The 25,230-nt window shown below is 37.5% G+C and overlaps 1 protein-coding gene across 1 annotated transcript in view; it reads left to right on the forward strand.

Moving 5' to 3' along the window:
- LOC127634863 (docking protein 6-like) overlaps positions 1-25,230 on the forward strand; it is a 104,916-nt gene that overhangs the window by 65,674 nt on the left and 14,012 nt on the right. Inside the window, exons 3-7 of the mRNA XM_052114587.1 lie at positions 167-281; positions 6,329-6,448; positions 10,361-10,550; positions 10,799-10,937; positions 15,532-15,640. Coding sequence (XP_051970547.1) covers positions 167-281; positions 6,329-6,448; positions 10,361-10,550; positions 10,799-10,937; positions 15,532-15,640 — 673 coding nt within the window. The remainder of the gene's footprint in view (positions 1-166; positions 282-6,328; positions 6,449-10,360; positions 10,551-10,798; positions 10,938-15,531; positions 15,641-25,230) is intronic.

Raw genomic sequence — 25,230 nt, forward strand, 5'->3', positions numbered from 1 at the left:
GTCCATCATTAACTCTTGTCCCCATTACTCCCTAAAGCCAGGCACAGTAATTTCAAATCATTGCATTGTCAGATAACATTACCTCTGTGTCACCCTTCTTTTGTTGTTCTCCCCTTCACTTGAGTTCATTAAATTTGGTAATGAGTTTTGTCTTTTACTTTTGTAGATTACTGAGCTCCACAACATTAAGAACATTACGCGAATGCCCAGAGAGACTAAGAAACATGCAGTGGCAATTATTTTCTGTGATGAGACGACAAAGACATTTTCCTGTGAGTCAGGTAAGTGCTTCAAGGGCAAAGATTTGGTCTGAACATGGGGGGTGGGTGTTTACAGTGTGAAGAATTTACATGTTTCCATTGATCATGGTACAAATATTGGGGGGTTGTACTTGCTTGTTTTGATTATTGGTGAGGTTACCTTCTCCCCCATCCCCCCAGGAATCTACGCCCCTGTCTCTCTCCATCTCTGAGAAAGTATTTTACGTTAAAGTTCAACCTCAGAGACTGAAGGCTGGATAGTATATAACTTCAAATAGCTTCATTTATTCTATACTTAAAGATGCTAAAGTATTTATTTTCACATATTTTGAAAAATAGTCCATATAGAGTTTGTAACTAGGGAATACTCTTCAAACATTCAGGCAGAGTTATAAGTAAATGGTGGAAGGGCCTAGTGAGACACACAGTGTAGATTGTTTTTTTAAATTGTGTTGTAGTTGAGAATGAATACGGCCAAAGTCAACCAGCAAAACATCAGTTAGAAAACAAAACAAGAGAAAGGTTTAGCATGCACAAACACACGTTTGAAATACGAATGAGATGATATACACACTACTAGCTTGGCAGTCTCTCTTCCCATGTGCTTTCTCCTCTCTCACACTGAGAATCTTTTAATGAAAATATGGCATTGTGAAAACTGATCAAAACGCTCATTCCGAAAAAAAATCACACCCAGAAAACAAACATTGCTGGTGAAATTATATTAAATGCATATTGATTTTCAGTGCTGGGATTAACCAAAGATGGTGTTTTACTGTTACCGTTTACTGGATGGTGTTTTACCCTAACCCTAATAAAATTGTAATTAGCATTTTCTTTTTCAGTTGAGTTGGCTGTTTAAATACAGTTGGCTGTTTAAATACAGTGGCCCTAAAAAGTATTAGGTCAAATTATGAATTACATTACATAGAAATATCAAACCAAATGGCAAACAAATTATCCTAGAGTTTTTCTCAGAACTAACTTCACTTTTCTCAGCCATTTTTTGCAATTACATTAAATCAACTGGTCTTAAGGTGATTTTTAGTGGCTGTATTTGGATGTGTTTCGATAACAATGATTGAACAAATACAGCTAGCGACAGGTACACAACCTGTCAATGGATCTGCTCTGCTCTGGAAATGTTGCCAAGAAATTCAGCTCTGTTTGTGTTTTGTCTTTTGAAATATGCCTCAAAACATGGCGTACACTCTCTTCATTGCAGCAGTTGTCTCGTTTGCCACCACTGTTTGACACTTTACCAGTTTCACTCAGACGGAGAACATAAACAGCCAATAGTCTCTGAAATAGCAGCGACGGTACAAAGTTAATTAATATTTAATGAGGTAAGTACTGAGGCTTTACAGAGCGCAACAGTGCCCCGCCCACTTATTTAGCGTCTGGGTTCCGGAAGTATTTTTCTCATAAATTTTTTGAATAGGCTTTTCATAAAATCCTCCATAAAAGAATTATAAGCCATGAACAAAAATGTTCAAGTATTTGAAAATCTGACAAAAACACACCAGTACAAGGCTGTGTACTCACCATCTTTCACGAGGTTACAAACTAAAATCCCATGAAGCATTGCCATTGTAAAAAAAAAAAACTTTAAGAATATATCAAACTATTGATTTTAGGTTGTTGATTATATGTATAGAAACAATGAATTTTATATTTATTGCAAAATTATTCAATATTTAAAATTATTCAAGTAGTTTAAGGGTAAAGGGCGACCAACTCGTTCACGTCACTCACAGTACGTCATGGGAGTGGGGCTTTGTTTTGAGGCTAATTTTGTGGTCTTTGTTGGCCGAGGTTCTCTGATTGGTGAAGCGTTCTCTGTTGTACCATGGGTAATGTAGTTGTTTACCAAGAATTCCACAATCAAACACGCTATTGAAACAATTAAATAGAAACAACGCAGACAGATGGCTTCAACAGAAGCATATACCATCGATAAACAACCTCTGAGCTCAAGGTAGGTCTGTCTTAAAATGTTCATAAAATATCTTTAAAAATCAATTAGTCTATGAAAACATTTTAAGGGATTTTCACTTCTGGAACCAGACTGTTGCACTCTATATGGCTGGTTGCCTGTTGCTAAACAACATTCTGAAACATTCTAACGCCGCATCATTTCACATACCTTTGACACTGCAACACAGTGTTAAAACCGCAAATGTGGGGCCACCTGCCCAACCAAGTGGCAATATTCTATTCTGTTCTATTCTATTATATGATAAATTGACCTAATCAAATACTAAAATGACAACAATCTCCACCAAGGAAATTTCCAAGAGTAAAACTCTTCCTCTTCTATCACAGAATTAGTCCTTTGGCTTCAAATTTCCTGTCAAGCAGAATTCCCAGGTATAGGCGGCTGATCAGCGGGGCAGGCTGGGGTGGAAAAGAGAAGACAGAGAAGGAGGGAAGAGGAGGATGTGGAAAGGAAGGGGAGGCAGTGGAGTGGATGAGCACAGGGTGAGCAGCATGGAGGACCCGCTGGGATATCATTAGCACCTCTGGGGTCTTCCGCACTGCCAGGGGGAGGCGAGGAATGTTCTCCTGAATCCATTTACCACAATAACCTTCCCACCCCCAGCTCTGCCTCGACTCTCCTCCACTCCCTTCTGAGGCAGGATATTAATGAGAAATGGTTAGAACGGGCAGATGCATAAATTAAGAGCTGTGAAATATATGGGCATGCACCAAGGGTGTGTGTATATGTATATATATATATATATATATACAGTACGTGCCTTAAGGCTGAAGTGTGTAATTTCTGTTCCGGTAGCATCACCAAGCGGAATCACAAATATATAATGATTATATTCAAACTGGTTTCCATCTGTCTGTCTCTCAATGGCTGGACAAACAGATAGTTCCACCGGAAACTCATGCCATTTGTTGAGCCAATGTTGCTTTGTCAGGCTGGTTGGGAGGCAAAAAAAAAAAGAGTTTCGCCACAGTTTTACACTTATTGGGGAAATCAACCTACAAATGGCTTACTTGTACACCGATCAGCCACACATTAAAACCACCTGCCTAATATTGTGTCGGTCCCCCTTGTGCTGCCAAAACAGTGCCAACCCGCATTCCCAAAATAGCATTCTGAGATGATATTCTTCTCACCACAGTTGTACGGAGCAGTTATCTGAGTTACCGTAGACTTTGACAGTTTGAACCAGTCTGGCCATTCTCTGTTCACCTCAATGTAAACCAATGTAAACATTGAAAAAATGCACACTTTAGCTTTAAGGCTGTTTATATTAAGACGTTTTTTTATCCAGAGTTGTTTTGTGTATTGGCTTGCTGTTAATAAGACCCGGTGTTAATATATCCTGCTGTATTAGATCTCCTTTACATTAGTAGAGAGGGCAGGAGTATATATGTGTGTGGCGTGGTACACTCTGCTCGTAGCTCTTTTTATTTTGGCACAGGAACATGTCCACGAGCCGCCTCCTATCAAACTTCCGCTTTCTCACAAACCATGGCCATATGGAGCAAGTGTACTCCCATGTCCGCTGTAGGAACTTGACATCCCCAGATCCTTTACTTCCACTTCCTCACCTCCCTCTGAGTCTGTCAGGTCACGCCTCTGCTACTTTGACCTGTACTACTGTTTTCTGCTTTCTCACCATCTCTCTGTCCCTGGATGATATGACTCACATAGGGACAAGAATCTCAATGTAAAAGTACTTTTTGAATAATAATAATGCAAAATACAGTTCCATGGCTGGTAGGAAATATTTATGGCTTGCATATTTCTCAATGTTGTCAGGTGTGACAAAAAGTTTGATTTGTACCCTGATTTCATCCAACCTATGTAACCTCTTTTATCCATCTTGACCTACTTTATTTCTCCTAATTGTTTATCCTATACTTTCATGTCCTTCTCACAATGTGCGCTTGTGAACTATTAACCATTTAAAGATGTTGTCCTGTAAAGTGCCTTGATTCTGCTAGGCATCTTTGTGTTTGTGCACATAGCTGCCTGATCACTTGGGAGTCTGCCACGCTGATGAAGTATTTGTTTATCAAATTTTCCACTCAGTGGACCCAAAAGTTTGTGAATTTAGACACACTTAAAGGGCACCATCTCAGGAGAGAGGCCATGCAAAAACTCAAGCGAAGAAAAGCTTCCATGAAAAAAAGGGTGCACAGTGATTTATTTGTGTTTAAGAGGTTTATTGGGTCTATGTACTGTAGTACTATAGGCAAACTATTTTTAGACAAATTATTTGGAAAGACATTTGAAATGTACTATTCCCAAATGCATTTGGCACACAGCCTAGTGTACATACGGTTAATTAATTTTGATTGCACAAATTTTAAAGATGCCTGCCTAAAGCCCAAAAACAGGCAGACTAAAAATGTGAACAAACATAGTCATTTAAGCATCATTTAGCCCTGCTGAAATGTATTTAGGGAAGCATATCATGCACACAGCTGTTGTTATTCAAACAAGCTCCGCAGAAAACATAATCTTGACAAGGTCACGAATCTGTTAGCAACTACTTGGCTCGTAATTAGACAATTCTAATCTCATAATGTTGAGTTTTCATACCTTGTGTAATGTGCAGAAACAGTGTGGACAGGGCTCATTTTGAGGCAAGCTGGCAGTAGTTTGTGCTTGTTTTTTTGTCCCTTTTTTGTCATGGTGCTAAACTGCATTAGACGCTTGTGGATGGTAATTTGCAGGGTTTACTCATTAGAATGGTACAGCTAAGAGTCTCCTGTAGATAAGCTTGGAGCTTTTGAAAATTGGAGGATTTAATAAACTGGATGACAGAAAAAAAAAGTGTCTTCCTCAAAAAGCTCAACTCCTGCAGGATGCGATTTGAGTGTGAATATTGTGTGTGTGTGCGTGCGTGGAAGGGTTTGGGTGGTTTACCAGGACATTTTTTTTTAGGTAACAAACTGGTAATTACAAGGGTATTATGTATAAATGTGGTTTATGAGGACATTTCTACTGTCCCCATAATTCAAATAGCTTAAAAAAAACATACTAATCAATGTTTTTTTGAAAATTTAAAAATGTAGAAAGTTTTTTGTTAGGTTTAGGATTAGAGGATAGAATATATAATTTGTATAGTATAAAAATCATAATATCTACGGAGAGTCTTCATTAGCACACCAATGTGTGTGCGTGCGTGCATGCGTGCCTGCACAGAGACCATAATTGACATTTTACAACACCTGGCAAGTGCATTAAGGAAATGGAATTATTTTTAATTTTTTTTTCCAGCCATGGAACTGTATTTTGCATTTACTTTAAAATATATGTTTGCCTCTATGACAAAGGAATAGTCATTAATAGCTCTTTGTCTTTCATATCTTTGCAGCAAAACATAGTAGATCATTCGGTTGTACGCAGCATCTTATGTTAGTCACTGAGTGAAACACCACTGTTCACAAAACATAGACTTGTGACTCACATTTTCGTTTTCGCTTTTGCACCAGCAATGTGTTGTGTCAGGGTTCTGGAGTTACAACTATAAACTTCGTAAAAACATTTTTAATAAATATCACTTATGCTTCACTGTCTAAACTTCTGATGGCAATTTTTTGACTGTTTCGTAACAGTCACTGAATAAAAAAAAAAAGTAACACCAGTATCTTTAGAATAGTGTTAGGAGCCATTTACATGCATACTTGCATTCAAAATCACCTGGATGGAAGGAAACTGAAGGAAAATGCAGGGGTCTTGACATTTTTATAAGATGAACTTCTTGACAAACCATCTTCAAATACGCAGTGCTCATGACATAAGATGCTGAAAACCAGCAAAATGCATCACATTGGCCAGAGACATATTATCTGATGCATATGTACTTAATCCAACAAATAAAAAAGAACACGGATAAATCACATAAATCCTGGGTGCATGGAAGACTAGAAAAATCAACATTCATCAACAATTTACTGTTTATGAAGTGTTTGTTTCTTTGCATTAGTGCTTAATTGATAAAATGTGTTTTCCTCCTCTTCATGGAATTCCTGTTTGCTCTCCAGACCAACTGTATGTTTGTATGTAAACATGATGATACGGATGTATGTGTTCACAGAGCTGGAGGCTGAGGAGTGGTGGAAGTTATTGTGTTTGGAGTGTCTGGGCAGCAGACTTAATGACATCAGCATGGGAGAACCGGACTTGTTAGCAGCAGGGGTGCAGAGGGAACAGAACGGTCAGTATCTTTTTAGAGGCCGGCTTTCTGGTGATTTTTTTTTTTTGTTTGTTTTTTCTCCTGTACTCCCTAAATGATTCTATTACAGGGACCAAACGTGTTTGTTAAACACACTCCCTCCAGGTCTGTTCTCGTGTTTATAAATGATCTGCTCGGGCCAAGGTTCTTCACTAAGCACTAATGAGTACTGCCATGCATCAGAGCATCAGCCCATAATGAAGCTTGTCATAGAGATGAATGAGATTATGACATTAAAGAAAAGCAGGATTAATGTGCATGGCACCTGTGCAAGTAACGGTTAAGAGAATGAGCTACAATATTCTATTGCCATTGTTAGCAAGTGCAGACTGGTTCCTTTTAGAATTAATGAGAAAATGTGTTACTAAATGGTTAAATTACTTTAAAGAAGTAGTTCTTGATTGTTTTTGCTTCAGAAATCAGATTTTATTCATGGGTCATCAAGTGGCAACTAAGCTAGCACAATAAAAATTATGAAATCCTTTCAAAAATGTTCTATTTGTTAGCATTATTAAAATGCATCAGGTATCATTAACACAGAAAAAAAAAGATATATATATATATATATATATATATATATATATATATATATATATATATATATATATATATATATATATATATATATATATATATATATATAATTTTTATTTATTATTTGTTTTATATATAATTTATTAATTTTGGTTCCTGTAAATTAATCCTGTAAAAACACAATTGGTCATTATTTGTTCATGTTAGTTCATGATGCATTAACTAATATTACCATATACAACTTTTAATGCAAAAACTTTTTAGTGAATGATGTCATTAATATTAACCAAGATTAATAAGCGCTGCAAAAGTATTATATTAACTAATGTAATTAACTAATGTAAACAAATAAAATATGGTAACACTTTACAATAAGTTTCCATTCATTAACATAAATAAATACATTAGGTATCATGAGCTAACAAATATCAAAATATTTTAACAGCATTTATTAATCTTTGTTAATATTAGTTAATAAAATTACAATTGTTCTTTGTTAGTTTATGTTAGTGCATAGTGCATTAACTAATTTGAACAAATACTACTTTTGATTTTTAAAACGTATATGTTGAAATTAACATTAACTAAGATTAAAAAAAGTATTGTTCATAATTGATGTTAACTAATGTTAACAAATGGAACATTATGGTAAAGTGTTGCCTAAAATATAATTGTAAAATGTTACCCGAAATTGTTTATTGTACAAAAATAAACCAAAAAGTCATTTAAAATGTTTCAAAAGCATTGAAAAGTATTCAATGTGTATTTGAAATGTATTTGATGGTTTCATGCTCTCAGCAGGCAATATTTCACTGTACAAAACACATAGTGGTCAGCACAAACTTTAGATTTTTAGATTTACAAATTGTATGTGTCTGGGTCACATTTATTATCTTGTTTTTAAAACCTTTGTTGATGGTTTGTGTAGATGAGGGCATGCCACGCAACATTTCCATATTGGTATCGACCTAATGTGGCTAGCTTATTACAAGTGACTTTGATTGGACATACAGCCTTTGATGTCCACAACAAAAGAGATGTAAAAGCTTTTCTTCTCCTTTTAAATGTTGATAAGCCTATTCATTTAACTACATTAACAATGCACAATTGTGCATTTTATTATTTGCATTTAGAATGTTTCTCCCTGCTGTCTGTGACCCTATCAGAACAGAGACAGGCAACAGTCTTTTGACCTTTGAGCACTACAAGAGCCATGTCTGTAAGGAGGGAAAATAGTGTGACAGAAAAATAATAATCATGTTAGATGATGGTCCTACATATTTCTTACCCTCTAATTCTCTGTCATCTTCTCTGTCATCCCTTTTTGGGTCGCAACACACCAGTTGAGAACCCCTGCATCTTCTCCAAGATTGTTTCAGTCTGAACTGGTCTTTGAAAGGAACTTAGGCCTGTCGTGTGTGTTTGTTTGTTTGTTTTTTTGTGTGTGTGTGTGTGTGTGTGTGTGTGTGTGTGTGTGTGTGTGTGTGTGTGTGTGTGTGTGTGTGTGTGTGTGTGTGTGTGTGTGTGTGTGTGTGTGTGTGTGTGTGTGTGTGTGTGTGTGTGTGTGAGCGTGTATTTATCACTTTGTGGGGACCAAATGTCCCCATAAGGATAGTAAAACCCGAAATTTTTGACCTTGTGGGGACATTTTGTTGGTCCCCATGAGGAAAACAGCTTATAAATCATACTAAATTATGTTTTTTGAAAAGGTAAAAATGCAGAAAGTTTTCTGTGAGGTTTAGGTTTAGGGGTAGGGTTAGGTTTAGGGGATAGAATATAAAGTTTGTACAGTATAAAAACCATTATGTCTATGGAAAGTCCCCATAAAACATGGAAACACTACGTGTGTGTGTGGGTGTGTGTGTGTGTGTGTGTGTGTGTGTGTGTGTGTTTTAAAACATAATTCAGAAAATAAATATTAGTTCATCTCTGAGTTCTGCTGAACCATTCAAGCATTAAGCAATGGCAGGCATCATCACATTTTTTTAAATCAAATGACAGGCAAATATTGATTTGTTTTCATAACGAGTGCGCAATGTGTATATGATTATATCAGCAGGAGGTCAGTAAAATGATGGTTTCTCCACTGTACGACAGCTGAGAAATAACGAGCAGAGAGTTTGCCATTTGCGCTTCAATTAAACCCCTCTAACGGCGCACTCCGATAATTAAATCAGAGTTAATTTTCACAATCCCTAAAATAGCCCCCACATTACATCGCCTCTTCCTCTGGAAAGACACATAGCTTATTTTGAAGCGTTAGGTATAATTAGGCACTATTAATTTGTATTATGTAGTGCACTCTTGTCTTTTTGGAGCTAATTGAGATGGTGTGGTTACTCCAGCAATGGTTGGCTGCAAAAACACTCACCATCATTTTTCCTACTGTGGCTCTATGGCAACAATCTTTTGACCTTTTGAGCACTGCAAGGGCCATGTCTGCAAGAAGGGAAAATAGTGCGACAGAAAAATAATAATCATGTTAGATGATGGTCTACATATTTCCAGATGTACCCTCTAATTCTCTGTCATCTTTCTGCAAAGCAGGATCTTTTACCAAAGCACCATTAAATCTGTGTAGCTGAGAGGACTATACCATCATGGGGTTGCCCTTTTTAAAGCATATTTAATTATTATTAAAACAAATGTCAATCAAAAAGCAGTCTCTGACCTTTTCAGATCGGTTAAAAAACAGTTTACTCTATTGTGGAAAACGTCTAGGTTACGGATGTAACCTCCGTTCCCTGATGGAGGAAACGAGACGTTGTGTCGAAGAAGCGACACTAGGGGTCTCTCTTGAGCACTGAATATGCCTCTGATCTATGAAATAGATTTGCATACTCCGCCCCCGGACATACGGGTATAAAAGCGGGCAAATACGTTGAGTTCATTCAGAAATTTTCTCAGTGACGTGGCCGGGAGGACACAACGTCTCGTTCCCTCCATCAGGGAACGGAGGTAACATCCGTAACCTAGACGTTCCCCGTCTGTCGCTCACTTCGACGTTGTGTACCATTTATATACCTATCGTCTCCCCTCAAAATTTGAATTCAACATGAACTTATTTGACAAAAAAAAAAAAAAAAAACATTTTATTAATTTAATTTTGTTAAAAATTACACAATTTGATGGAATTTTGTTATCAAATTAAAATTTGTAAATCTTAAAGACGAAAATATTTTTTTTTATCTATTTACCATAAATAGTTAATACAATTTGATGGTTTTAATTTTATACATGTTTAACTATTCATTTTTATTTAAATTCATTCAGAATTTGCATTTCTGCTGTAATCTCACAATCCTCTGGTTTGGAAACCCTTGTCTACAGCACTTTTGACTCTTAATTATGTAATTCCAGAGAGAATTAATGTTTACTTGATGCCGACCCCAAACCTGGACATCTACGGAGAGTGCACAATGCAGATAACCCATGAAAACATCTACCTATGGGACATCCATAATGCCAGAGTCAAGCTGGTCATGTGGCCGCTCAACTCCCTGAGGAGATATGGCAGAGACTCGACCTGGTTCACGTTTGAATCTGGGAGGTGCGTGTACTACATTTGACTCTAGTTGGGAGTGCCTTTTTTCCGACAAGATGTAGTCATCTAAATCCATCCTAAATCCAATATTCCTGATGCTGCTGCTCTGAGTATTGATTAGCTGATTCAGGAAGGTGCTCAACATTTAGCATATGCTTCACTTTCTTTGCAGGCTGCACTTAAAGTGTTCTGTTGTTGTTCCGCCTGTAGAAACGCTTGCTCAAGTGAAGTGGATGTGTGCTGTGATCTTACAGGATGTGTGATACAGGGGAGGGCTTATTTACATTCCAGACCAGAGAAGGTGAGATGATCTATCAGAGAGTTCATTCTGCCACACTGTCCATCGCCGAGCAACATGAGCGCATGATGATTGAGATGGAGAAGAGCACACAGGTCCGGTAAAACCACCCATCCCATAATTACACACTTGCAACACTTGAATAGTAGTTTACTATTTACTGAATACTGTTCAGTGTACATTGTATTCCCAGCAATTAATACAAAATAAAAAAAATAGGAAACAGTAGGCATTATTGCACAATAAACGTTTCAAATGCCGCCTTCAGTTGCACCTTGGAAACTCCTACATTTAGTTGGGCAGAGCCATTTCAAGCTATAAAAAGTATAAGCGACTGCTTAGTGTCCTTGAGCCACCAGGGGACCCTGCTAAACAAGGTGGGGTTTTTGTTTAGATTTTAGTTTTTTTTATTTAAATACTAAAAACTTTGTTTTAGGAGGCCCTCTTGTGGCAGCAAAGGGAAGGGAGAATGTAACTTCAAGGAGTCTGGCATGTGTTATTACGAATCAGACACATTCCAGTCGGAAACAAAATACTGAAGCCAAACTTAACCCTTATGCCTTGTTCATTATTGAACCACAATACATTTGTTCTCGGTCAAAAGTGACAAGAGACGTTAAGAGTGTAATTTTTTGAATTGCTATAAAAGAAATGTAACAACTCTAACTTCAGTCATGTAAAAGGACTTGAGTTGTGCATTTGAGTGGGTTTTGGTGAATTCAAATACTGAACCAATCCTCATAAATCATATACCGTTTGAAAGCTTAAAGTCTGAAGAAGCAAACTGGGGTGTCCATTTAAAAAAAAAAAAAATATATATATATATATATATATATATATATATATATATATATATATATATATATATGAAAACCAGATGAAATTCCAAGTATAAACAATAGGTGGCTGCAGAGAGCTACTTATTCATCCCTGGTTGAAGAGAAGATGATTTCTAGATTTTGTTAATTTCTACATTTAGATATATATTTAAACATTATCAAAGACTACTTTTTTGGTATGAGGTTATTTTTGTCAGTTTTTGCAATAATGCCACATTATTATTACAGTCAACCCTGAACATGGTGTTACAAAGAGTGTAAACTTTCCCTTTGATTTGTATGTCTTTTCTATGTATTTGTCTTTGGTGTGTGTGTGTGTGTGTGTGTGTGTGTGTGTGTGTGTGTGTGTTCAGCAGATGTGGCTGATTGTTTTATTTTTTTAACATATTTCTAAATATTGTCTGACCAGCTTTGTGTGGGAATGTGTGTGTTTTTTGCACTCTTGATGTTTGGTAGTCTCACCCCTTCATGTCTGTGTGGGTTTTTCTGCATTGTGGCTGTTTTTTAGATTTGATATAAATAATTATAAAACAAAATAAAAACATTTAAAAAATCAGATTTTTAGTGTTTCCCATTCATTTCTTATGGTGGTCATTTTTGACTAAGAACAGTACAAATGAGACTTTTTTTCCCTACCTCTTAGAATGATCAAATAAACAGATTTTTTATGTGTGTTCAGATTTGAAATGGACTGAAACCAGTTTTATTGAAGAAACAAAATCGATTTAGCTCAAAAATGACCGAACAGTCCATATGGGTTAAACAAATACACAATGAATGACAGCAAAAGCTACATTTCTGTTGTACCAGTGAATACGAATAAGTAAATGCACCTGCATCACTTTTACATGGCTTGCATGATTTATTAATTCATGATATCTAACAAATTATAAATTAATTTTCTCAAAACAAACCAGGAAGGGTGAGTCATTAGTTGACTATCATATATAAGAAATTAATATACAATAATAGAAAAAACAAACAAATAAACAAACACTCAAAATAATCACTTTCCATCATCTTTCATGTTAACACGCTCCTTCCAACGTCACAACTCCGTAACTCTGGAATTACCTAGAATTCAGATTTTCCCACTTGTAGATACGAATTTGCATGATCATTCATGTACTCAGAACTCCGTAATTTGGCTGTATAAAATAAGGCTGTAATTTTTATGTAAACACATTATAAAATTAAATCACTTTAGTCAAATAAATTAATGAGTCAAAAAGAGATAAAGCTACTGTTGTAATCTTATTCATTTGTTACAAAGGAAATGGACGGTCAAGATGAGTGCTTTGCATTAAGGTATACAAAATAGAGTACTGTGCAAAAGTTTTATGCATTTGTGAAAAATATTGTATAGTGAAGATGTCTTCAAAATTAATGACATAAATAGTTTTCAATTATCACTTAATATTATTTAGTACTGCCCAGATAACAATTTCTTTAAACATATATTCCATATATCAGACAAAGTCCAGTAAACATAAAAATGCTAAATCATTATTGGGTGAGACCATCTTGGCCTTCAAAAGCACCAATTCTTCTAGGTACATCTGGACACAGTTTTTCTTAGTTGTTGGCTGATAGGATGTTCAAAGCTTCTTGGAGAATTCACCCCAGTTCTTCTATCTATTTAGGATGTCTCAATTGCTTCTGTCTCTTTATGTAATCCCAGACTCAATGGGATGTCAATGCTTGAATGACTCAATCAATGTTCAGTGGGGGGCTTGTGGGTGACATGACATCTGTTGGAGGGTTCCCTGTTCTTCTATTCTAATCTTTTCTATTTGCAAAAGTAATGTTTGGGAGTCTAACATTTATATTTGTCAATATAATAGATATAAATAACCATCTTAAGACAAATGCTTTTGTGAAACATTGAAAAAGACTTAAGGCACAGTACTGTATGTTTACTGCATATTTTGGCAAATGTAGTATTTCTTTCATGTATTCTATGCATTCAAATTTTTAATAACATTTTCATATACTGTGTTTAACCGGTCTTGCTCGACCCGCTCCGTACCGGATTAGAAACGGCGTCTCCGGCATGAGAGGCAGGTGTGCTAACTAGGATGCTAAAGGCTAGCTAAGCTATTATGTATCAGCTGGCTGCTGTTACATGTGCACATTATACATACTATATACTACAGAAATAGTAAGACTAGTATGTTAGTATTCTATTCTGAAGAAAACCATTGGAAGTTATTCAGCATTCTCACTCGTTTAGTAAACATTATGTGGTGTTTCAAAAATGTAGATCACAGAAGACCCCCTTTTATCCCCAATTTGGAATGCCCAATTCCCTCTACTTAGTAGGTCCTCGTAGTGGCGCGGTTACTCACCTCAGTCCAGGTGGAGGAGGACAGGTCTCAGTTGCCTCCGCTTTTGATATAGTCAATTTTCCACACGCCCTATTGAGAGTGAGAACCACTAATTGTGACCACGAGAAGGTTACCCCATGTGACTCTACCCTCCCTAGCAACCGGGCCAATTTGTTTGCTTAGGAGACCTGGCTAGAGTCACTCAGCACACCCTAGATTCAACTCGCGACTCCAGGGGTGGTAGTCAGCGGCTTTACTCGCTGAGCTACCCAGGCCCCAGAAGAATTTATCAAATGTGCAATTTCCCCTTTCGGTTACAGCAAATATTGATTATTTATTATCCAGAATGCCCACTTTTAGAATATTAAAATCAGATACAGTAAGTAATGATTAATAAATTCAGTTTATTGAAGGCTGGAATATTTGAAATGTAATTCTGAACCACACTATGTATTGGTCAAGCACTTTCAAATGTTTAGCACTGGATTTGAGACAGTGACAAGATAAGTTACACGCTAACATTGGAAGTAACCACCATATTATATGATTCTTATATTATTTAAGAGTTTTATATGAATTTTGCTGTTCAAATGCAGAATGTCATGCCTTTAAATATGATCTTGCCAGTTCAATTGTTATAGCATGGAACTAGCAATGCCAAAGTCATGTATTCAATTACCAGGGAAAACACAAAATGATCAAATGTATACTGAATTCACTTATGTCACTTTGTATAAAAGCATCTGTCAAATGATTTAATGGATGTGAAATCCTGACATTTTTATAATGAACTTATCATTGAAATTACATTTAAACCCAAAATGGTTATTTCTTAATGGCCTTTCTGGAGCTAGTGAAGTCGATAAATTGTTCAGTTGCCTGGTGTGTGCTGCTGAATCACTGGCAGTGAATCTTTGCTGTCATCTCTAAGGCCTTCAGTGGAAACTGATGAGACTTGACCATATGGCCCTCCTCTCAGATCTTGCCATAAAGGACCACAGCCAAAAATGCTTCTTGCACTAATATCCAGTTCTGCTGGAAGTGTATAGTACACACTGTTTACAGAATCATTAAATCGTTTAAAAATATATATATTTTTATTTAGTACTGCCCAGAAAACTATTTTTATAATATATAGTCCATATATCACAATTTATCCTGTTAAGAAGTTTTTAAGAATGTAATCTCTTATTTTTATATATATATATATATATATATAAAAAGCTAAACATCTGCATGCAAAATTATAGGAGTCACGCTAACCATCTTGCCAAGAGTCTCGTTTGTTAGAATTTACAAATTCTCTTTACATGCTGTGATAAATGGTACTTTCACTTTCTTTTTTAAGGCTTGTAATGACATTACAGTCACCTGTCATCTCTAATGATCAAAACAGGCTAAAGGAGGGGTGCTGTTTATTACGGGACTTAGTCTTTGAAATCCTCTCAATGTAAGCCCTTTCCGAGTAATTTGACTGGAAATATAACCAATGTAACCTAGTGATTTTCTGCTCTGCCTCACAGACTCTTTCAAACGAGAGCACATTAACAAAGTCGATATCTCTTCCGCGAAGTGCTTACTGGCACCACATCACGCGTCAGAATAGCATGGGAGACATCTGCAATTACCAAGGTAAGATTGAACACTTCACAGCTCAGTGCAAACACCATCTTTAAATGTCCACTGTACTTTTGAGGGTGACGATTTCATCCGCAGCTTCATTGAGTACATTTATAAGTTGGTGAGCAACACTGATTTCATTGTTTGGAAATGGCATTGACGTCTAGTAAATCAATCTAGCGTTCTAAATTGAGTAAAGCTTTAATATGGTGACACAATTGTTGAGCGTATACCAGCATTATAAGCTAATTTATATCATGCTGGCATTTCCAGAATAAAAAGTGTTTTTGAAGAAGGTTTTTATATGGCACTGCATTAGTCTAACTTGAAATCAGACTGGTGGATTTAATTCAATACTTAAGTGAATATAAATTAAGCACTGAAGGTTTCCATAGTAATTTTGAATTATCAGGAATGCTGTGTTCTGCTTAGGGAGTTGATTTGCATAAAGTAGCTAATGAGTATGTGTTTATCTAATTAAAGCAATTGTTTCAGTGAAAACCTTGTCAAATTTACACTTTCTTAAATGCCAACAAATAAAATCATACTGCATCTCTCCCTTATGTTACTGTATATCTGCTAAATCATTCTTAAAGGGACATTTTATCCAAAATGACTAAAAATGTTAATTCTGTCATCATTTACTCATCCTCATGTCGTCCAAACCTCTACGACTTCCTCACTTCTGTGGAACAGTCTTCTGAAGACATACGATTGCTTTATGTGGGGAACAGAACAAAGTTTTAAGTCATTTTTCACTGACAATCTTGCTTCACAGTTGTGGTCACCATTCACTTTCATTGTATGATAAGGACCAGCCTGGACAATCTGCTGTACAGTAAGTTATATTGTAAGTTGTCCATGTATTGTGTTTCATGGAGGAAGGAAAGTCATACAGGTTTGGAACAACATAAGGGTGAGTAAATGATTACAGAATATTCATTTTTTGGGTGAACTTCCTTTGAATGTGGTCCATTTTGTGTTGCTTATGCTTAACCCCTCGTTGTCTATGTAGTGTCACACGCTCTACATTTACTCATACTTTGAGTCATACTTAGTATATCTATGTTAGAAAATAAATGTTTCATTTACTTTCTTTTTGTGGGCCATTGATTTTTCATTTTTCATGGCTCCCTTTTAGCTAATGGTTTGAGTGTTGGATTGAAAGTGTGTACTTACTGAGAGGGCTCATGTGATCCAGACACACATACCATTAGGGAAGTGATGTGTCCATCTGCTGGAAAAGAGATGAGTCTTCTAAGAGGTAACTGGATGCCACTTGGGTTGCATCCAAAGGTGATATTCAGAGTAAAATGTTCAAGCTGAAGCTGCTTTTGTCAACACAATGAAAGTGAATTTTGACCATGGACTTATTTTCAGTGCATAACAGCCATAATAATCAATATTTGTCCAAGTCATGGCAGAATGACAGCTTTAGTGTCCATTTTCTGCCATTGCATCTTTTTCCATACAATGAAAGTAAACGGTGACCATGGCAAGATTGTCAGTGAATAACTGCCATAATAAAAAATAGTTGTAGGGCTCATGCACTATTTTCCAAGACTAGGCAGAATGACAGCATCAGTCACCATTCACTTCCACTGCAACTTTTTTTTCCTTCAGTGAAAGTGAATGGGTACCGTGGCTGTCAAGAAAGATTTTCAGTGAATAACAGCCATAATAAAAGTAGTCCATTCGATTCATGAACTATATTCCAAGTCTAAGCAGAATGACAGCCTTAAGGCCAATGTATACGTACTGGACGAACAGGCTTCATTTTGTTCGCGTACAAATGATGACAAAGTGCGGTGACGTTTTTGTTCTGCCAAGGTGTTCGTTTGGTGAGATTTCTCCTGTTCGCGTACATCTCTGAAATTCTTGACCTTGGAGAACACGGCTGGTCGAAGAGCTTTAATGAATAGTTAAAACTAATTGTAGGTGTGGTTTGGATGTGACATTTTTTTATTTACAATCGTGTGTGCCAGCTGAGGAGTTGGTACCTAGGTTACTGTCATTAAAATGGATAAATTTGAAGCCCGTCTCTTAAGAGATTGTGCAGAAGTATACTTTTTACATGATTTGCAACAAAAACTCTATAAAGACTGTGTGACCCCAACAAATGAGTAGGGAGCGATTGCAGTTTTTAAGTGGAAGGGGCTCTGTGACAAGTTTAATAAAACAAAGAAGCAGCAGTCCAAGAAAATAATTATTTGCTTTATTTGTAGCTGGAACTGTATGTTAAACTCTGTGACAACACTCTAAATTAACTAATTTTAATACGACACCACGTGTAGAAAAAAACGCCGGCTTCGTTCACCTAGGTTGTTTTAGTTCGTCCAGAAGAAAATTTTTGGACTTCCTAGTACAAATCAGGCTTTACATTTACATTTATGCATTTGGCAGACGCTTTTATCCAAAGCGACTTACAGTGCACTTATTACAGGGACAATCCCCCTGGAACAACCTGGAGTTAAGTGCCTTGCTCAAGGACACAATGGTGGTGGCGGCTGTGGGGTTCGAACCAATGACCTTCCGATTAACAGCCCTGTGCTTTAGCCACTACGCCACCACCACTCTGCTTTAGTTGCCATGGCTGTCGAGCAAGATTTTCAGTGAATAACAGCCATAATAAAATTAGTCCTAATGACTAATGCACTATCAAAGTCTATGCACAATGACAGCCTCAGTCACTGTTTACTTCCATTATAACTTTTCTATACAATAAAAGTGAAAGGGGACTGAAGCTACCATTTTGCCCAACATTGCCTTTTGTGTTATAAAAGTCATATAGGTTTGGAACAACATGAGATGTAAGGATGACATAATTTTCAAGTCCACTTTGCTGGGCATTATCAGGCAGTTGGTTGTACATTGCTGAACTTGTAAGCCGTTAAATGGTCTTTTGTGAAATGCAAATAAATCTGTTTTACTGTTTTTACACAGGCAGGATATTTGAACAAATAAGCACATCAGTGTATGTACACACAAAGGTTTCTGGCAATTATTATCCAATATTTGCTTCTGTAATCAGTGAAATAATGTTTCGAGGCAGCTACAGCTGCTGATGTATCTGTGACTGAAGCAGCCAGCCTTAAAACCTCTATCTCATTCATCATTGTGGCATTTCCATTGTTGAGATGTTACCCTCTGATATAGTGAATGCTCCCCCTCATCAGCTTCTTTCAGAAATACAAATTCAGCAGAATGCTATTTTTTGCAATGAATAAATTGAGTGCATTACCATGTCGAAGGACGATGTGTTTGGGTTTTGGAGTCAATGAGTGCGTGGCTTCCAGTGAGAGGAAAGTTTAAAATATTACAAAGCTCTTTGCAGTGCAATAGCACACTCTTTACGAATTGTGCTGAATAGAGGACTTTACCACCTGCTGAATAGAGTATATTTCTCAGGTATATATATATATATATATATATATATATATATATATATATATATATATATATATATATATATATATATATATATTAGGGCTGTCGATTTAACGCGTTAATTCAGTGCGATTGATTTTACCAAAAATAATGCGATAAAAAAAATGTATGCAATTAATTGCAAAGCCCCCGGACCGTAATAAGGAAGATTCTTGAGAAATGCAAGCTTGTAGTACCACCTGTTTACTCCAGGGGGCAGTAATTGAACTTTCAGCTGTATGAGCATTGCGCAGTTTATACAGTGAAGAAAAACACATCAGTAGGCAGAACAACACAAACATGCGTTAAGTTATATATATATAATTTTTTAATATTTAAAGATCAGCATGCAAATAAGCAACCCTCTGCACTGCTGTGTACAATAATATACAGTTCATGGCATGAATGTAAATGTGCATATGTGACCTGTCAAAATATGGTCTCAGTTTATGTTTCTCTTGATCTTAAAAGCCTTTTTGATATAAAGGCCTTTATTTAAATGCTTATACTAAATTGAATTTGACTGCAGATTCAAAGAAATACAGTCAAAAAGCATTTAGGACTCCTTCAAAACTGTTTAAAAAAGCATCCCAGGACCTTTCACCTCATGAAGTTGATTAAGAGAATGCCCAGATTGTGCAGAGTTCGAAATCTAGGCAAAGGGTGTCAACTTTGAAGTAGCTTAAATACTGTATTAGAGTTCGAATTTGTTATTTTCATCACTCCATTAAGCCGTGGGTTGATAAGTCCATCCGCGATGCTCTGTCATCCCGCACCGCTGCCTATAAAACGGGTCTCACCACCGAGAACATGGACAATTACAAAATTGTAATTTTGCAGAGCGGTGAGGGAGGCAAAACGGTGCTACGGGAAGAAATTGGAGTCACAGTTTCAACAGGGTGGCTCTAGAAGCCTGTGACAGACTGAGAACGATAACAGACTATAAAACACCATCCCCCAAAATCGCGAACGCTGATGCTTCTCCCGCAGATGAGCTGAACAATTTTTATGCTCGCTTCGAGGCTGCAGTTTACTGCGCTAACGGTGCTGACAGTGCCAATAGTGATAACCGCTGCTTGTATGCGGGAACATTAATGCTGGAAACGTCCATCACAGAATGCGACGTGAGAAAGGCTTTCCGGAGAGTGAACATCAGGAAGGCCGCAGGACCAGATGGAATGTCAGGTCGGGTCCTCAGAGCCTGCGCTGACCAGCTAGCACCGGTATTCACAGAGATATTCAACCTCTCCCTGGATCAGTCAGTGATTCCAACCAGCTTTTAACAGTCCATCATTGTTCCTGTCCCAATGAAACCCAGTCTTCCTGCCTTAATAACTATCGTCCTGTAGCACTGACCTCAATTGCGCTATGAAAGATTGGTCAGAGACTTCATCACCTCCTCACTACCTGATACACTGGATCCCTTACAGTTCACTTACCGTCCAAATCGCTCAACGGACAATGCCATCACACATCTCACAGTGCACCACACAGTCCTAGATCATCTGGACAAGAGGAAGGGAAATTATGTTAAAATGCTGTTTGTTGATTACAGTTCAGCTTTTAATTCTATAATTACCTCTAAACTCACCACCAAGTTGGAGGACCTAGGATTTAGTCCATTGTAAAGGGATTAGTGGAAAGGAGGAGGCAAGAACCAGGTTGACAATATAAATAATAATTTAATATAAAACTTAACAAAAAGACAAACACACAAAGGTGTCAGACAGCTGTCTGTAAATCTCTCTCTGTCTGTCCCGCTGCAGTCTCCACTCTGCCTTTATCCCTCTCTGAGGCTTGATTAGCCTGATTAGTGTGTAGCATCACGACCCAGCCCCACCCTCCACCCTCCACCCTGTCACATCCATCTTTGCATCAGAGGAACTCCAATTTCCTGACTGACAGGCCACAAGCAGTAAGGGTGGGCAAACATGTCTCACTCCCCCTCACCCTCAGCACTGGAGCCCTCAGGGTTGTGTTCTAAGCCCCCCGGTGTACCCACTGTACACTTATGTTTGTGTGGCCACTTACAACTCCACCACCAATGTCAAGTTTGCTGACATCGTTGTTGTGGTGGGCCAGATCTCTGATAACGACGAGAGGGCCTATCTGCAGGAGATCAAAGGCCTGGAGGACTGGTGCCAGGAGATCAACCTCCTTTTGAATGTCAGCAAGCCAAAGGAGCTGAAAGTGGACTTCAGCACAAATCAGGCGAGTAACTACCACCCCATTATGATCAATGGGGCCACAGTGGAGAGAGTGGACAGTTTCCGATATCTTGGCATACACATCTCACATGATCTGTCATAGACTTGCCACATTAACACCCTGGTGAAGAAGGCCCATCAGCATCTTTACCACCTTAGGCACTTAAAGGACTTTAAACTACCCTCTATGGTGCTAAAAAACTTTTACACCTGCACCATTGAGAGCATCCTGACAGGATATATCACAGCCTGGTTTGAGTGGTGCGATCAGCTGAGTGCATCACCCACATCAAACTCTCAGCCATCCTAATAATAGACTCTTCTCATTGTTGCAGTCAGGGAAACACTTATGCTTCCTGATGGCCAAAACAGAGAGAATGAGAAGGAGTTCTTTCCCCAGGCCATCCGTGTCCTGAATCAAGGAAAACACAAGGACTAGATTCACTATTCAACACCACACATACATTTTAATTGTAATTTAAATTTTTTACTTATTTTGTTTTTATATATTTTTTTACTTATAATTTTACTATCCATCTATCTATCTATCTATCTATCTATCTATCTATCTATCTATCTATCTATCTATCTATCTATCTATCTATCTATCTATCTATCTATCTATCTATCTATCTATCTATCTTTATCGTAAATTGGGGGGAGAAAAGTCATACCAAGAATTTCACTACATGTCGTACTGTGTATGTATGTAACTAACAAAACTTGAAACTTCTATTCTTCTATTTCTGAGATTTACAGTTTTGATGACAATGACCCTGTTTACACCTGGTATTAAGATGCATTTCGGGTCATCCGATAATTTGCAGTCAATGCTAAATACAGGTCTAAACGGGGTCTAAATGTTTTGTAATCGAATCACAAAAAACACATACGAATGTGGTCAAAAACACATGTGATTACATTGCATTAGAGATGTAACACCAATCTGTCCTGAATACATCCTGATTGCACAACAGAGTAGCGCCACCCCTCACCTGTCAATCAATTGTTGCGCTAAACCATGAGTTTTAATTTTGCCGGGTATGAGCGGCTTTAAAAGTAAATACATGTTCAATCAGCAGATACATACACAAACATGAGAACATTTTGGATCTTCTTCAGTGTGTCTGAAATCAACATGCACAGACACTTTTGAGAAGTACGAACATCTAAAGGTCCTTTAATACAGTTACTCCACGGGCCTGGGTAGCTCAGTGGTAAAGACGCAGGCTACCACCCCTGGAGTCGCAAGTTTGAATCCCAGGTTGTGCTGAGTGACTCCAGCCAGGTCTCCTAAACAACCAAATTGGCCCGGTTGCTAGGGAGTGTAGTGTCACATGGGGTAACCTCCTTGTGGTCGCTATAATGTGGTTCATTCTCGGTGGTGAGCCTGGTGAGTTGTGCGTGGATGCCTCGGTGGATGGCGTGAAGCCTCCACACGTGCTATGTCTCCGTGGCAACGCGCTCAACAAGCCACGTGATAAGATGTGCGGGTTGACTGTCTCAAAGGTGGAGGCAGCTGGGATTTGTCCTCCGCCACCCGGATTGAGGCGAATCACTATGTGACCATGAGGACTTTGCACATTGGGAACTGGGCATTCCAAATTGGGAGAAAAGGGGAAAATACAATAAAAAATGAAATACAGGTACTCCACTAAAATAACAAAATTCTGTTCAAAATGTTACTTTTGTGCTTAGATTTCAGATGCATCTGGGGGTAAAAGCCCCGTATTAGAATAAGAATGTATCAACTATAAATGTTTAAGATATCTAAAATGTTTCCCCTCATATTTATGTATGAATATATAAATGAACCACCATATAAAGATAAGTATGCACTCTTAAATAGATTATTCAGTGAATTGCACTGTTGTTCATTTTGCCAGTTAATATCCATCTGGCAAGAAAGAACACAAATTCCTGCCAGTTTATGAATGAAATATACTATCTGGAAGTGTTATGATGATATTCATTCAGTCAGAGCTCAAGTGACCGACAGAACAGAGGCACCAAACTGGCAGCCTACATTTGGTCACAAGATAAATTTGCAGTCACCAAGTATGGATTTGCTGACTCATATTCATGTTAAAAATGGATCACTCCCTTTACACCTCCTTTCCCCTTCCCTTCTAGACTCCAAATACAATTAATAAACACTTCCTGTCACACATGGATTTTCAGTTTTAGTAAATGTATTTTTATTTTCACCTAATATCAGCTATTATGAAGAGGAAGGACTACATCTGATAAACAAATATAGTATTAATAGTATTAACTTTTCGTCCATGGTAGTGAAATCGCATTTTGGAAATCCTCTGTTATTGACTCAAACCTAACCAAGTAGGTATAGCTGCAGGCCGGAGACCTCCAAATGGGGGCGGAATCTAAAAAAGAGGGTGGGGTTACCCCAAAAGGGGGCATTGTTACTCCAAAAGGGGGTGTCACTTCTACTCTCAGTTAAGGTTTGGGAAAGGGTTAGGTAAGGGGCTCCCTATGTCTTTAATTTGGAGCAACTGCCCCTTTTTGGAGAAATGGCTGCAGCTATACCCATCTCAACTAGGAAACAGCACTAGAAAAAAACTAAAACAATTGGAGACAGATTTGTGAAGGTTGAGTGTGTACAGCAGCCTTACCCTCTCTATATGGGTTTGACAGTATTGCAAAACCAAGGGTCACATGACAAGGAAGGGTCGTGAAATGCTCTTTTGGAAACGCAATGGCCAAATAGAAAGTGCATTTAAATGATTGCACTGTCCACGATGTTGCTTAATCTTATATCGCCAGCAAAATCATTGCAATATATTGTGAGTATTCAATATTTCACCCAGCTCCAATGTCAGTGGGGGTTAAAACGTATCATAAAAAAGGGGGAAAAAAGGAAATATGATTTTGTAAGCCATAAATCCAAGAGCAAATATTATTCATCTATAAAGATTTTTTTTTTATAGATGAATAGTGAGTGTAAATTGAGCTATTCTACACTCTGAGCTTTAATTTATTTGACTTTTTTACTATCCTCTGTGATTTGACATACTACATTACTAAGCTTTGTAGCACTCAAATACACCATAATAGAAAAGCTCCACATGTATCATAATTATATCTCATACTCTGACAAATCTCAGATGTAACAGTGAACTGTTGAGTGGAACAGAGAGACATTCATAACACATTAATTGACATGGGTTCCTTAATTACATTTTTTCTCTAGGAAACATGTGCTTACTCAAGGTTGTTTGGGTTTAAGCTGAGTGAGTTAACTTGGTCTATATACAGACTCAAAATGTCTGTCTTCACAGACTTCACCATCTCGCTAATCTGAAATCAATACACTGCAGTCTTAATCCGCATGCCTTCCTACCAGGCAGCACGTTCCAAGCAGTTCCAACCCAGTAACGATGATACAAAGAGCTTTTTCTGGAAGATGCAGGCATGGGAAGGAAGGAGAGTGCTTTTTGTATTAAATAGACATACACACTGGCAGTTCAGGTCTTGGAACACTCTGGAGTGGCTTGATAAGCCTGATTGGTCCCATGTGTGTCTTTTTGACCAGCTAGACCTTACTTTTCTAATGATTAGGCCACTTCTGCTCCCTACCGATAGTGTGTGTGGGCGGGTTTGGGTGGTTTACGAGGACATTTTTTAGGTTACAAACTGGTAATTACAAGGGTATTATGCTATAAATGTGGTTTTTTTTATTTTTATGTAAAAAATGCAGAACGTTTTTTGTGGGGGTTAGGTTTAGGGATAGGGTTAGGGGATAGAATCTATAGTTCATACAGTATAAAAATCATTATGTCTATGGAGAGTCCTCATAAGGATAGCCGCACCAACATGGTTCAAATCTACCTTTAACTTGACAGAGCATCCTAAAAAATTGTAATTCGCTAAGAACCAAAGTAAGACACTCCAAAAGCGACTCGTGTACATGGACTCATCCTTAGAAAAGCCCTTACAACAAATTTATCT

The sequence above is a fragment of the Xyrauchen texanus genome, chromosome 42 (assembly GCF_025860055.1).
Source record: "Xyrauchen texanus isolate HMW12.3.18 chromosome 42, RBS_HiC_50CHRs, whole genome shotgun sequence".
Lineage (NCBI taxonomy): Eukaryota > Metazoa > Chordata > Actinopteri > Cypriniformes > Catostomidae > Xyrauchen > Xyrauchen texanus.